General features: G+C 35.7%; 2 protein-coding genes across 2 annotated transcripts; both read right to left on the bottom strand.

The window, feature by feature from the left end:
• Window positions 1-395: 395 nt before the first annotated feature.
• LOC127259526 (stemmadenine O-acetyltransferase-like) lies at window positions 396-1,957 on the bottom strand. The gene has a single exon (XM_051286904.1). The coding sequence runs from the start codon at window positions 1,955-1,957 to the stop codon at window positions 455-457; it is 1,503 nt and encodes a 500-aa protein (XP_051142861.1). The 3' UTR covers window positions 396-454.
• Window positions 1,958-4,398: 2,441 nt separating this feature from the next.
• Window positions 4,399-6,065, bottom strand: LOC127259918 (stemmadenine O-acetyltransferase-like). The gene has a single exon (XM_051287536.1). It carries the CDS (start codon window positions 5,855-5,857, stop codon window positions 4,517-4,519), a length of 1,341 nt encoding a protein of 446 aa, XP_051143493.1. The 5' UTR covers window positions 5,858-6,065; the 3' UTR covers window positions 4,399-4,516.
• Between the last annotated feature and the right edge of the window lie 9,998 nt (window positions 6,066-16,063).

Genomic DNA, 16,063 nt, shown 5'->3' with positions numbered 1-16,063 from the left:
AAAGACAAAAAACTCCAAATTTTATAATACTCTTATGTTACAGTAAAAATATACAAAATACCTCTTATTTTATTTATTGCGTAAAAATCTCATTTAAAAAAAATAAAGAAGCTAAAATAGGTTAAATAGTTGTTTTTGAATAAAATAAATTGCTAAACATTTTATCGACCAGTGAATTTTTTTAAAGGAGCTGCTATATAACTTTTAAGAAAAAGATTATAAAATAAAATATTGATTATTTATTTATTTTATTCAAATATGATTATTTAAAATGTTTTAGTTATTTGTATAATACTTACAAAATTAAGTGCAACATCAACTTTGAATAAAAAGAGTATTTTGTGTCTATTTTACTTTTACACAATAAATAAAATTCAAATCGTTGTGTGCTTTTTTATACTTAAAACATAGTGGGATATTATGCAATTTATTTCTTTTTTGAAAGATATATTCATTAAAGAGAATGCATGTTGTGGAGCGGACTTGGTTCGATGCAAGCGAGGTTGTGGAGCTCTTCAATGGCGTCGAAGAAGGGCATGTGTGTCTCTCCAAGAGTAACCAACGCCTCGATTCCATTCCCGTTTCTGGTGTCCATTAAGCTAACTAAATTCATGTACCTCGACCTCTCCGAATCACTGCCTCCATGGAAGAATGCTGTCATCCAAAGAGGCTTTCCCCATCCAAAGTCGATGTCGTAACCACCAAATCGGCACCAGCTCGACATTGTCAGCAGATCAGCCCCATCGGGGACTTCTGCAAACAACGAATGCATCTTCGCATCTAAACCCAAAAGCCCTCCATCCCCTTGCAGTCTGCTAACATATTCACCATCCACTTTTTTTATGGTATCCCTAAATTTCCTTGCTAGGTCTTTGTACTCTCCTGTGGTTCGATTCATGCTTGATGCTGTTGTGATGGAAATGAAGTTCCCGAAACAATCTGATGGGAAGGGAGGATGAGCTCGCCCTCTCAAGTTGGCTGCAATGGCGACTGCTGAAGTGGATTTTCCATTTTTTAAGGATGCTGCCATGAAACAGTTCCAGAGAAATGCTGACACAGCCTCCACCCTGGTAGGGTTTTCCAGGCCTGTTTTGGCCTTGAGGGACGAAATTGCAATGGAGTCGAATATGTATCTCTTAGTTGTCCATTTCCCTTCGTTCAAAATGCGTTGCGCAGGGCGATGTTTTTCGAGTAATTCCTCCTTATGTGGGAATAGATATTGGGAGATATAATTAGGACAAACTCCTTCTTTGCTTCCCCGATTCGTACTTCCCCAGGCCTTCAAGAAATTCACCATTGTCGCGGCATCACCTACCTTGTGCCAAAAGATGGCGCCGATGGCAACGCTGCCGCAGTCGAAATAACTGACTTTGATTTGCAAAATCTTACATTCAGGATCCATTTCAGAATCCCAGGTGACTTTTCTAGGAAACAGCTGATCGGACAGATCCTTGTCTGGTTTTTTAAGAAGATCTGACAACCGATGGCCTGAAAATCGGGCAACAATGAAATGAACTCCGGCGTCGTTGCAGTCGATAGAATGCTTGTATTGGTTGGCTCTTCCAGCGAGAGGGTAAAATCGGGTTAGAATGGATGAAAGAGAATGCTTCAGCTGCTGAGTAACTTGCAAGAAGGCATCGGCATGGTCATTGACAATGTTGTCCGAACAAGGAGGGAAGAAGAGGACAATGGGGATGAAAACAGGTTCCATGACCTGGTCGAGCATTGAGAGGTTGTAGGTCCTGAGGTGTGACGGTGTCGGAGAAGATGGCTCTATGTATTCACTGGAAATCACCTTGCTCTCCATATTCATGAAAACTGTTGAAGTATTGAGCAAAACGAGAAAGAAGAATGAATCGTGGTGAGTTATGGGTTCGCTTGGATTTTGGCTGGCATTATTCCTCTTGCCATTTATAGAATGACTATACTCAGCAAACGTAAGGACGTGTTTGGACATAGCTTTGTATTTTTGGTTAGTTTCGAAACATTAAAAGATGAATTGGAAATAATTGGGTTTTTTTTTTTGTTTAAGTTTTATTTATTTATTTAAATAGTAATATTTTAATTTGATATTTGTGATAGAAAATAATATATTTTAGTTGAAATGAGAATGAAAAATGCTGAGGTTCATTCGGGGTAAAAAAAACAAACAAGTACATATATTTTGAAAATAAAAGATGAATGTGTTCACCCAAACAACTTTTTTTAGTGACAAATTTTTTATGTATATAATATATATTTTTTAATTTTTTAAAAAAATATATTTATTATAAAATATATATATATATTTTTATATTATTCATATAATTCTTGGCATTAATAATTAGTTATCTAATCGATTGAGTTTAATTTTAGAAAATTAAATTTGGATTATGCAATCGAATAATCGGTCAATGAAAATGTGATGAGCCGGTACAGCAAATTGGATTAATTTGGATGAAATAAATAAATATTATACATTTATTGGATATGAGATTTGTTTAATATTTTGACTATTTTGTATGTCTCGATACAAATCAAAATGTGCAGACCTAAGTACGGTATATGGCCTCAGTTGTAGGATTAACTGGATAAAATCTTATCCGGTGGATAAATTTATTATGATGTCAAACGGAAAGTTTGAAATTACAATCAATTACGATCTTCTCAAATGAAATGTTTAAAATTAGAATAAATTACGATTTGTCTCAAATGGAAACGAAATGTTTGGAATTAGAATAAATTATGACGGCCTCAAACGGAAGGATTGAAATTAGAATAAATTACATTGGTAATTAATGTTATAATTATAATCGTACTTAATCCCCTATCATTTTGTCCAAATGTAGACGTCTATATAAAGGGTCTTCCCCTTCATTCTTAACACCAACAAACATCCTCTCCTCTTATTCTCATCTCTTCTAACTTTTTGGTAACCTCTCAAACTTAGTTCCTCCCTCGTCTTTGTTTGCCGGAGCTCCGACAATCTAAAGTGTCACTTTCATCGGATACGAAAACTGTTTTATCTTTGGATTAGAATGCTGACCACCTGAGGCACTATCAGAGCGTATCTAATTTTCGAAAAGAAGATTCATCCTCGACTAGGTTCACGGTACCTTTATTTTGCACAATATTACAAAAAAAAAACTAACAATAGAAAATTAAATATATTGCTTTGCGTGAATGTCAACCATTAATGGAGTTGCCGGAGTTGCAACTTCTGGATAACTACAAATAATAGCATATTTATTGCCTAATAAAACTGTGTATTTCATGAATTTTTACGTTAGAACTATCATATAATCTGATTTAAGGCATACTTTATTGATTTGTTTCGCTTGATATGATCCATAACTCGCTTGTGAAGATTATTGATGTTTTTAGCCTTTATATTTTAAGTTCTTAGGTTTGTGAGGTGAAAAGGCTTTTATTCCAGTTATACCAAAGACTTGACAAAATGATCCTACTTTTCTAAGTTCATACCCATATTTAACTTGTATTTTAAGTTCGGAACATAATTCTTTTTTAATGAAAGCAAATAATTGATCAAAAATTATTATTGCAAAATTTATGAATTCAGTTCCTAATTCGTTTGTAAAATTACTCATAATTCGTTGTGAAAATAAAATGGGTAAATCTGTTATGAATTTTCTTTACAAATGAGGCACTGCAACCATGTCTTTGTAGTAAGTTTGTTAAATATATGTGCTTATACCACCTAAAGTTTGATAATGTTGGGTATCTTAAATTTGTTAAAAATACATTTGATGAATTTAGTTGCTATACCTCCTACTTCATCATCAGTTTCTATATATTGTGTGTTCTAAAATTATAATTTTATTTTGAAAAGAAATTGCATTATTCCACAAATATTTGAATTGACCTGTAAATCCTTGAATAATAAGGCATATGACATTCTTTTCTTCTATATTTTGAATTTTATAGGCTAACGTAGCCATGCTAATTTTTTAAGAATATTTAGTATTTCATATCAAATTTATCATATATATTTCCATTCATAAAGTTATTGTCCATCATTCCTACTTATATATAAATTTGATCTTTTCTCATATTCAACGTGGGGTGGTGTAGACCTATCATAATAATATCTGTTTTTGCATTCTTTTATTTTATAGTTCTTTTGAATTGATTTATACTCCGATATATTTTATCTATTTCATTCACGTCATGTCTTGGAAGTTGTATTAAGACTTTTTTATAATATTGATTCTATTTCAGTTTCTTCTATTACAGCTAAGAAAAACCTGATGATAAATCGTGTCCAGGCATTTTGTGATTAAATAAAGAATTTTTCCAAAAGTATACCTACTTGGTTTGCAATTAATTTGTTTATATAATATAGTTGTGATATTTATTTGAAAAAACACAAACTTTAATTATGTTGAGAGATAGTCTTTAATCAGTTATATATTAAACATATTTGAAACAATAATCAGAAACGTGTTATTCCAAGTACTAAAATGAAACTTCAAAGCACAATTTCGAACGATAAGAAAAAGGACCCAAAGTAATTATTTTAATTCAACGAAGACCCAATGCCCAAGGGACTTGGATCGATGCAAGCGAGGTCCAGGAGCTCTTCAATGGCGTCAAAGACCGCCATGTATTTCTCACCAAGTCTTATCAACGCCTCGACTCCATTCCCAACACTGGTGTCCATTAAGATAATAGAATTCGCATACGTGGAGCTCGATGAATCAACTGCAGTTGTGACCCAGACAGGCTTTCCCCACCCAAAGTCAACGTCGTAAACACCAAAGCCGCACCAGCTCGACGAAACCAGCCGATCTGCCCCGCCGGAAAAATCTGCAACCAGTGACTGCCGATTGGCATGGTAACCAAGGAGCCCCCTGTCGCCTTGCATCCTCGCAACAAACTCGCCGTCAATTCGGGCTACAGCATCCCGCAATTTCCTTGCCAAGTCTTTGTACACATCTTCTTGCATACAGTTCTGGCTGGACGCTGTTGTAGTGACTCCACAGTTTCCAAAAAAATCTGTCCCGAAGGGCGGCTTGGCTCGCCCTCTCAAGTTCATAGCAATGGCCATGGCGGAAGCCGATTTGCCATTTTTTAAGGATGCTGCCATGAAACAGTTCCAGAGAAATGCTGACACAGCCTCCACCCTGGTAGGGTTTTCCAGGCCTGTTTTGGCCTTAAGGGACGAGATCGCAATGGAGTCGAAGACGTATCGCCGCATCGCCCATTTCCCCGTCTGCGCAAATCCAGAATAGGTAACTTGCTGGCCGAGCAGCTCAGTCTTATGTGGGAATAGAATCTGGGAAATGTAATTAGGGCAGACTTCTTGATTGGATCCCCGATTTGTGCCTGCCCAGGCCTTGAGGAAGTTCACCATCGTCGTAAGATCGGCTACCCAGTGCGAAATGAGAGTCGCGATGGCGACGGCGCCGCATTCGAAATAATTGACTTGGACGAAGACGACTCTAGACTCAGGATCCTTTTCATTTACCCAAGCGAACTTAATTGGAAGTAGTTGAGCCGGTAAATCCTTGGTCGAATCTTTATCGCGCAGAAGATCAAGAAGGCTGTGGCCGGGGAATTCGAAGACAGTGAAATCAACTCCGGCGTCGCTGCAATCGATCGAATGGTTGTCGCCATTGAATCTTCCGGCGAAAGGGTAGAATCGGGTTAAAATGATCGACAGGGAATGTTTGAGCTGCTCAGTTGTTCGGTGACGGTCATCAACGTTGTTGTCGGGACGAGGAGGAAAGAAGAAGACCAGCGGGATGTGACCCGCCATGGATGTCTGGTCGAGCATCGAAACCTTGTAGGTTCTGAGGTGTGCCGGCGTTGGAGACGACGGCTTTATGCACTCCCTTGATATCATTTTGCTCTCCATTTCGACTTGGGTTTTGAAAATGAATTCAATATTAAAAGCAAGAAAATATTATAAGGAAATTCTCAAAGAAACTAAGTATCAATAATGGTTTGCAGCAATTGCATAGTCGATCCTTCTCCTGTTTTTATACTGGATGGATCACTATGGTTATGTTTGGGTTGCCAACATGTCCTTGGAAATTAAGTGGGGGAATGCCTCAGGGATATTACTCGAAATTTGATCCGGCGTACATGCATGTGAGTGTGTGAGGTAAAACCATATGTCAAGAAATATATTAGGGCAGGATAAAATTATTTTATCCATCCTAATAGCATGTTTATGGATAAAAATCTCATATTGATTAAAGTCCATTATACTAATATGTTAATTAAGGATAACTAATTCTTCATTGGTATGATTAATTTATGTAAGCAATATTTATTAAAGTGTGTTATCTTATATTAAATTAAATAAAATAAATATCATATTTGTTAGAAATTTTAGGGAAAAATAACGAGATTGTCTCATTGATCATTAAAATAAGGAGTCTATATATAGACAATATAAAACAGACTCCATAAACTCAAATATAAGTAATTTAATATATTAATAAGATCAAATCTAGATATAAATCTACTAAATCTAAAACTGAATATCTAAAATATCTCAAAATCCCCCTCAAACTCAAGTGGTATAACAGAAATCAACTTGAGTTTGATAAGAAATTTGAATATAGACGCAAATAGAAAACATAAATTAGCAATCGACTCTCCACCCACTGGAGAAAAAACAAGATGACTCTCCACTGGAGCAAAAAACGAGATGACTCCACCGGAGCCGAAAATGATATGAATCCACCGGAGCCGAAAATGAAATGACTCCACTAGAGCCGAAAATGACATGACTCCACCGGAGCCGCCGAAAATGATATGACTCCACCGGAGCCGAAAATCACATGACTACTCCACCAAAGACGAAAACAATATAGCTCCACCAGCGCTAAAAACAAGTTCACTCTCCACTGGAGCAAAAAATCACATGACTACTCCACCGGAGCCGAAAACGACACGACTCCACCGGAGCTGAAAACAAGTTGACTCTCCACCGGAGCCGAAAACGACATGACTCTCTATTGGAGTCGAAAACGACGGGAGTACTCTCCACAAGGTCAGAAATAACGAGATTCTCATTGCAATCAGAAATATGGTTCTGGAGAAACGAAGCAGACGGATCACAGAATCCAAACAGATGTGCAGACATGACTTCAATCGTAGACAAAATCAGGACTCAAGATAAAATCAAAATAAGAAAAAGAAAGGGCTAGAAACTATAGAAAATTTTTCAAAATTTGGGAGACCTCCGGGTATATTCCAGGTTGAATGTAGCCGGAGAAACGTGAGTTGGTAGGCTATATCTACGGCATGAAAAAAATTAGACTCTAATACCATGTTAAAAATTTTGGGAGAAAATAATGAGATTGTCTTATTCATCGTCAAAATAAAATAAGAAGCCTATATATGCAATATAAAATAGACTTGATAGACTCTAATCTAAGTAATCTAATCTATGAATAAGATCAAATTTAGATATAAATCTACTAAATCTAAAACTGAATATCTAAAGTATCTCAACAATATTAATTAATCTCATGATTATTTAATTCATAAAATAATATAGGTATCATAACATGATCTTTCAAAGTAAACGCACCCATGTGTATATATTATTTGTAAGAAAATATATAAAGTTATGTACATACTTTTCTTAATAAATATGAATTTGAAGAATAAAATTAAAATAAATTAATAAATATTACTAAAATTATATCAAATTATATATATATATGTCATGATAATATTACAATTTTTAATGTAACTATTATATCTAAATAAGAAAAAAATAAATAAATTATATAGTTCATAATAAGATTATCAAAGGTATTTTGGATATAGAAAAGTAATAATCATATAATACAATCAAATGAAGTAAACATAATATAATTTCATTCAATTAATATATATATATATACATATATATTTGAAAGATAAATGGCCAGTGTAATGCTAATCTTCTGAAGTTTTGAATTTTTTTTTTTTGTTGTTTTTTAAATTGCTTCATATAGAAAAGTCGGTCATGCTCATAATTATTTAGTGAGTTATCTTTTGTCTGACATTGTTTTCAACAGAAAAATATACTATTTTTATTTGGCTCTAAAGGTTTCATTTACTTTTTTTTCGTGTTGATATTTTGATATTAATTATTATACCAAAATATAGTACAAATTAAAAAAACAATTGCAAAAATACTTCTATTAGTGTTATAATACTAATAGAAGGACATTTGTATAAAAAATTATACAAATACTAGGATACTTTTAATATTAAATACAATGATGCAAAAGATAAATGTGACCTTAGAGGCTGATGAAAATAGTATATATCATACTTATTCTGATAAGTATGTCGATCAATATTAATCCATATATGTTTTAGGCCTTTTAGGTATGCTAAAAATAGTGCAAATTTAAAGGGTGTTTGGTAATTAGCTTATTCAATAACTTTTAGCTTATTGAATAAATTTTAGCAGTTTGGCCGATCCATCAGCTATTTTGAGTGTTTCATTAAATCTATAAACATATATGAGACGAGAGAATATATATTGTTAGCATTAATTGATTGTATAAAAGTAGAAAAATTAATGAAAACAAAAAATTTAAAAAAAAAAACAAAATGAAAACACATAATGAGCAAAAAGGGAAGTCAAACAAGGGTTTTTTATATAGACAATTATCAAAATTTTGTCTCTATTAATTAATAGTTATTGTAATATTACTACCGATGAAATTGTGTCAATTCAACACTAGTATGGAATTGTTTTTTTAAGGTTGAGTTCGCACTATTTTATTTTTGAACTTCCTCCAAAATGTCTTATAACTGTGGAGCACTTCTGTCAGTGCTAATTAAATATACATAATTAGATTTATTTAATATAATATTTGATGGTTAATAATAAATATAGTTAATGTTGTAATTTTGCTATATAATTTTGAGGATCAATTAGTTTGTGTTTCGGATAGCAAAGTCGCTACTACAAAATAGCACAACAACAATCTATAAACACCGTAGTCTTTTCTAGTATTATATTCTACGCTTTCGTTATTTAATATTTGTGCTTTTAATTAAAATATACACAATTTCTTACAATAAATCAAAAGAATTAATTTTATTTTTAAAACTACATTTGTAGTAAAAAAAAAATGGATTAAGGTTCTAATAACTTACGTTTCAAGAAATTATCAATTTTGTAACGAGGTTTTTTCGTTCCTAAATTCACTTTTTCCGTTACTAATAAAATTAGAGAGGGAATTAGAGATGGAATTACGTTAGCTACGTGAACTTTAGGAACAGAATTCTGTTACAAATATACATTTTTTTTTGTAGTATTATAATTAATTAATTAAATTATATTTATAGACACAAAATGAATATTAGTACTGAAAATTTTGAAAAGCACATTCACTATATCACAATACTACAATATTGATTAGGGAAGAGAACAATATGCTCATTTCTTCATGTTTACATAATTGTCTTTCATGGCTTCTTTGCTAAATCAACAAACAAAGAGAGGTGAGTGTGTGTATTAATGAAATTTTAATTGATGTTTCATCGGAGAGTATAATAGAAAATAGGGGGAAAAAATAAAATAACACAATAATCATATTACAATAGCACTGTTGATACCTAATCCGTCACAACAAACACAATGATTATATCACAAAAATAAAATAACACAATAATTATATTACTATAGCACTCTTGATACCTAATCCGTCACAATAAACAAAATGATTATATCACAAAAGCACAATAGTTATATCACCATAACACAATAGTTGTAAAGTCATTTATAAAGTGATTTCCAAAATCCTTGATACACTACTAAAAAGTTTAAATTTAATTACAAAAAAATTTCTTAGCAAAAGGTAATGAATTCTTAACAAAAACATTTTTGTGACGAAACTCATTTCATCGCCTATATCGCGTTAGTAAATGTCTTTGACGACAAATATAACTTTCGTAACAAAAAATAAGTTTTTTGCAATGAAAGTTACGAAAAGAGATATAGCTATGAAAATATAATTTCGTAGCTAAAGCTCTTTTGTCATATTAAAATTTATAACAAAATAGTTTTAATAACAAAATATGTTTGATTTTTTAATCCAAATAGCTTTAGGTATGAAAATTAAGTTTAGTCAAAAGAGTTTTTTAGCTAAATATTTTTTGCTAGAAAATTATATGTTTAGCGATGAAAGTAATTTTTGTTGCTAAATTATACGTTTTAGCTAGAAAAATATTTTATAATTAAAAATATTGTAGCTAATTAAATATTTTTTTTGTAGTGATATAATCGGATCAAGTTTGTGCTCCCGGAGATCATCGACTTGGCCCAAGGAACTTCTGTCCATGAGGCTTATGACCGAGAATATTATTTTGCTCCAAGAGCTCCTCAAGCACTACTCGAGAAAAAGAAGCTCCCCCCAGTGTATGATTAAATTTGACATCCGCAAGGCTTTGGCTCCATATCTTGGGACTTCATCCGGATGCTCCTTCTTGATTTGAATTTTCCGGACAGATTTGTGCATCTAATCATGTAATGTGTCTCGTCTACATCCTTCTCCATTGCAGTCAATGGCTGCCCCTATGGACTTTTTGGTGGCAAGAAAGGCCTTCGGCAAGGCGATCCTTTATCGCCTTACTTGTTTATCTTGTGCATGAAGTACTTCTCCCGGCTCCTTAAAGTTCAAACCATCACTCGTGTATTTAATTACCACCCGGGCTGCTCGGATCTCAAAATAACTCATCTTGTCTTTGTGGATTATATCATTCTACTCTCCTGTGGGGATCATAACTTGGTGGAAATTCTCATGGATTGCATCTCTCACTTTGGAGAGGTATGCAGGCTGAAACTTAATGTGGCCAAGTCTAACATCTTTGTTGCGGGCACATCGCCGGATTTGTGTGATTTACTTGTGGATACTACTGGATTCTCTAAGGGGTCTATTATATTCAAATATCTTGGGATGAAAATTGCCTCGGGCAAACTTAAAGTTATCGACTTTGATGGTTTAATTTTCTCGATTTCGAATTACATCAAAAAATGGAGCGGATGCAATCTTTCTTATGCGAGACGATTTGAGCTTATTCGATAAGTTATCTAGGCACTTGTTGCTTTTGGATTTTGGTCTTCTCTGTTCATCCCACATTTATTCTTCATATTTCGAAGCTTTGCCAAGCTTTCCTATCACAACGCAAAGCTGCTCCAGCGGCGTGGAAAGTTATTTGCTCTCCCAAAGACGAAGGGCGACTTGGTCTTCGTTCCCTCCCGGAGTAGAACTTAGTTCTTCTCTCCAAATATATTTTGAGGCTTCACTCAGAGAAGGAATCTTTGCGGGTGAAATGGATTCATAATCAATACTTTCCCTTGAATGATTTTTGGACACCTGGGATCAAATGGACATGTGCCCAATTATTTCGAACCATTATGCTCTTCCAAAGCACAATTTTATTTTGTGGCTTGCGATGCTCGATAAATTAAAAACGAAGGATCGGCTTTCCTTCTTTGATAATGACCCAGTCTGTGTCTTTTATAAAGATCAAATGAAAGATATACACCACCTCTTCTTCCAATGCTCATTCTCTTCTCAGGTTTGGCGTGGAATCAGCTCGTGGATTCATGCCCCGAGAAACCTTAATTCACTCCAGGAAGTGATTGAATGGCTCCGAAATTTGAAAGAGAGTGACCCTACATTACAGCTCTTGAAGATTATAGCTTTTTCGGCTGCTATTTATTACATTTTGACTGCTCGCAACAAAGGAGTGTGGGAGAACTTTGCCCTCGATCCGGCTATTTTAATTTTTAATATTAAAACTTCTTGTTTTCGTTTTCTTCAAAATAGGTTCTGACCGTGAGACGTGAAATGCACGGGAATTGGATTTGTTCGATTGAAATGCTCAGCCTTTCTTACGAGACCTGCTTCCAAGCTGCTCTCATGGATCTTTTATTATGCTTACTAGTTTCAGGCTCTTTTATTTTATTTTTGTTAGATTCTATTGTTAGATTTAGATATTTTTTTATATTATTTTTGTTAGATTTAGATATTTTTTTGATATTATTTTGTTATATTTAGATCTGAGTCCACTACTATATATATATATATATATATATTGTAAACTCTTATTTTTGAAATATAAAATTTTATTATTTTCTCTCAAAAATTTTAACATTGTATCAGAGTCCGATTTTTCAAAATCAAAACCCTATCCGTTGTCGCCGATGTTCGCCGTTCATTGCTGCTCTCCGATCGACACCGCCCACACTGTTGGAACCGCCGTCGTCCGGCGACCTCGCCACTGAGGAATCTCCGTGCGTGGGGCCTACATGCGCCTCCGACGCAAATCGCGGCGAAAAACACTTCCGCCGCCGCCGTCTTTCGGCCGTGTGTGGAGCCACGTCCGCCCTTCTCCGGCTGTCGTTTTTCGGCTGCTGCCTCCAGCTTTTGTTTCCTACGTCGTGGTGTGGTTGGTTTTGTCATCGAAGTTGATTTCGTTTTGCGACTGTTAGCGGTTGGATTGTTCGATCTAGTTTCTTGATTTGGACTTTGATTTCGTGATTCATATATTTTTCTTTATTTTTTGTTATGCAGCGTATGGACGTTCATTTACCTATTACTACTATCTTGTCTTGCGATAGTTATGATCTTTGGATGCAGTCTATGAAACGTTTCTTGATGTGTAGAAAGTTATGGCGAATTGTCGCTGGAAATATCTGACCACCTGTCTCTCCATCTTCTTTTGTGAATATTGATCTCACTTCTCAGGAGCATGAAGTTTATGTTGTCAAATTGGAAGATTGGGATAGTAAGAATAATAAGATTCTTACTTTTACGCAATACTTCTGTACCTGCGATTCAGGTACAATTGACTCATTTTGATACTGTAAAGAGGCATGGGTTTTCTTTCCTGCTCGTTTTCAGACTACAGGTGGGTTTTCTTTCCTGCTCGTTTTCAGACTACAGGTGGGTTTTCTTTCCTGCTCGTTTTCAGACTACAGGTCTTGCTCATTATTATCAGCTTTGGACCATGCTGAGCTCCACCAGAACGCAACCTGGTCAGTCTGTTAATGAGTTTCTTGCTCAGGTTCAGCCTATTCGTTATCGTCTCCGGCAGTCACAGATTAGTCAGGACCATCTTCATTTTATTCAAATCTTGATAGTCCTTCAAACTTAATATATGGTTGTTCAAGCCTCACTCCTACATCGACATCCATTGCTTACTCTTGATGTTGCCATTCAGGAGATTATTTTTTAAGAGACCCATCTCCAGTTGGCTAAGACACCGAGGTCTAATTCTGCTTTAGCTGTGTCTCGCTAGTCCTGATATGCTAGTACTGGATATGGAGTTTGCAAGTCTCTTGATCACACTGGTCCACATGTTTGAAGATTGGGTGGCCATATTGCTCTGGCTTGTTGCACCAGATCTCAGCGTTTAGGTAGTCTGCTCCCAGACATTCCGATAGCTCTGCTCCCAGACATTCAGGTGGTTCAGCTCCCAAACCTCGGGAGCCTAGTGGGTCTTCTTCAACTATTTCTTCTTCGGTTGCAGCTGCTACTGCAAATGAGACTCAGCATTTGTCTTACAATCTTCACAATATAGAAGTCATCATCAAGCAGGTTATGCAAATCAATTCTGCTATGGCTACCACTCTAGGTACATCTACTTGGTATTTTGATTCTGGTTGTTGTCACCACATGACCTCTAACCCTCGTAACTTGACCTTTATGTTTCCTATCTCCTATTTACCACCTATACATATTGCCAATCGTACTACCATGCATATTACCCACACGGGTTTTGCATCCTCACATTTCCTATATCTTTCTGATACATATTGCATCACTGACTTAACCTTAAATCTTATCTCCATTGGTCAATTAATTGAACAAGGTATTACCATTACATTCTTTTCTGGTGGTGTGCAGGTTCAGGATTCTCAAATGGGTCAGCTTATCGGGATGGGCCGCAAGATGGGTCGGTTATTTGAGCGTGAGTCTCTCCATACCTCCTACACATATCCCCGCTCTGCAGTTCTTACCTCTGATTCCTCTAGTCTTTATTGGCATTTTTGCCTAGATCATGCGTCTTCCAGTAAGCTTCAATCACATCATACTAAAGGTCTTTTAAGTCCAGGTCATTTTGAGTCTTTTAATTGTGTCGACTGTAAACTTGGCAAACAACCTACTCTTAGTTTTTCAGAGAGTTCATCTACTGCTAATGAACCTTTTTCTTTAGTACATTATGATATTTAGGGTCCTTCTCCTGCTGCGTCCGTCAGTGGTTTTCAGTATTATATTATATTTATTGATGATTTTCATAATTTACTTGGATTTATTTTTTGAAAATTTGTTTTGAATTACCATCTATATATGCTCAGTTTGCTCAGATGATTCACCCTCAATTCTCCCATCCTATTAAAGTCCTTCATACTGATAATGTTTGTGCGTACAATACGTCATCGGTTTTGCAGTTTCTATCTAGTCAGGGTACCTTGGTACAGTGTTCCTGTCCTTATATGTCCCAACAGAATGGGCGGGCAGAACGCAAACATCATCACATTCTCAATACTATTCGTGCCCTTCTTCTTTCTGCTAAGTGTCTTGATTGTTTTTTTGGGGAAACAACCTTGACTGCTGTTTAAAACATTAATCGGTTACCCTCGTCAGTCCTCCATGATGTTAGTCCCTTCGAGCGTCTATTTGGTCAGTCCCCTTATAATAGTTTATTCCATCCGTTTGGTTGTTTGTTTTGTCCTATTCTCTCCCAATGAGTGGACAAAGCTTCAACCTCGATCTCGTTTCTTTTTTTTTTTTGGTTATGGCGTCGAACACAAGGGTTATAGATGTTGGGATCCTATCTATAATCGGTTGCGCATATCTTATCATGTCATCTTGTAGGACCGTACATATTTCTCCACCTTATCCAAGTTTAGCACACCGTTTCACTTATCTTCTCCCTTCTTTTCATCCTCTCTCTCCGATCTCTCCCCAAACACCTCTTCCTTTTCTTTGCCACAACTCATTGATCAATTTGTCTTGTCACCGTCTCCTGGGGTTGATCCGCCTACGCCTCCTGAGCTGACGCCTCCTCATGCGCCTCTTTTTGTTTGTCGTCCTCTCACTTGTGTAAGTAACCCTTCTTATCACCTTAATGATTACCATTGTTACTCTGCCATTTTATCTCATCATGAACCAAGGTCCTTTCGTGAGGTGAATGCTGATGCATTATGGCATCAAGCTATGACTGAGGAATTGCAGACTCCGGAAGAGACTCACACTTGGGATTTAATGGATTTTCCCTCTGGCAAGACCCCTATTGGGTGCAAGTGAATTTTTAAACTCAAGACACACTCTGATGGTTCCATTGAATGCTACAAGGCTCCTCTGGTGGCCAAAGGTAATTCCCAGGAGTATGAAGTTGACTACGATGAGACATTTTCTCTCGTTGCTTGTCTCACTACTGTTGTTTTCTTCTTGCCATTGCTGCTATTTATCAATGGTCCATTCTTCAGTTATATATCAAGAATGTATTCTTATGTGACACACTTTCTGAAGAAGTTTATTTGACCCCTTCTCCAGCTTTCTCGTCTTCTGAACACGTTTGTCGTTTACGCCGCACTTTATATGGGTTGAAGCAAGGCCCTCGGACTTGGTATGCCACATTTAGTGTTGCACTATTGGAGTTTGATTTTACCACATGTGCTCAAGACTCTGGTTTATTTCTTCGTCGTTCTTCATCTAGGATAATTGTATTTTTGCTTTATATTGATGATATGATCATGACGGGAGATGATATGTCTGGTATTTCTGATTTACAGATATATCTTAGCCAACAATTTGAGATAAAGAGCTTGGGTCCCCTTCGTTACTTTTGGGGCTTAAAGTCTCTGATTCTCCAGATGGTTTCTTTCTATCCCAGGCTAAGTATGCTTCCGTTCTTTTTGTTCGAGTTGGTCTCATAAATTATCAGTTAGCCTTCACACCACTTGCCTACGACGTTCGACTTGTCCCTCATTATGGCACTATTCTTGATGATCCTACCGTCTACCGCTAGCTTATTAGGAGCTTGATCTATTTGACTGTCACTCGACTAGGTATCACTCATGCAGTCC

The sequence above is a fragment of the Andrographis paniculata genome, unplaced genomic scaffold (assembly GCF_009805555.1).
Source record: "Andrographis paniculata isolate CXL003 unplaced genomic scaffold, ASM980555v1 Contig60END, whole genome shotgun sequence".
In the NCBI taxonomy this organism is placed as follows: Eukaryota; Viridiplantae; Streptophyta; class Magnoliopsida; order Lamiales; family Acanthaceae; genus Andrographis; species Andrographis paniculata.
This window is presented reverse-complemented; position numbering and strand designations above follow the sequence as displayed.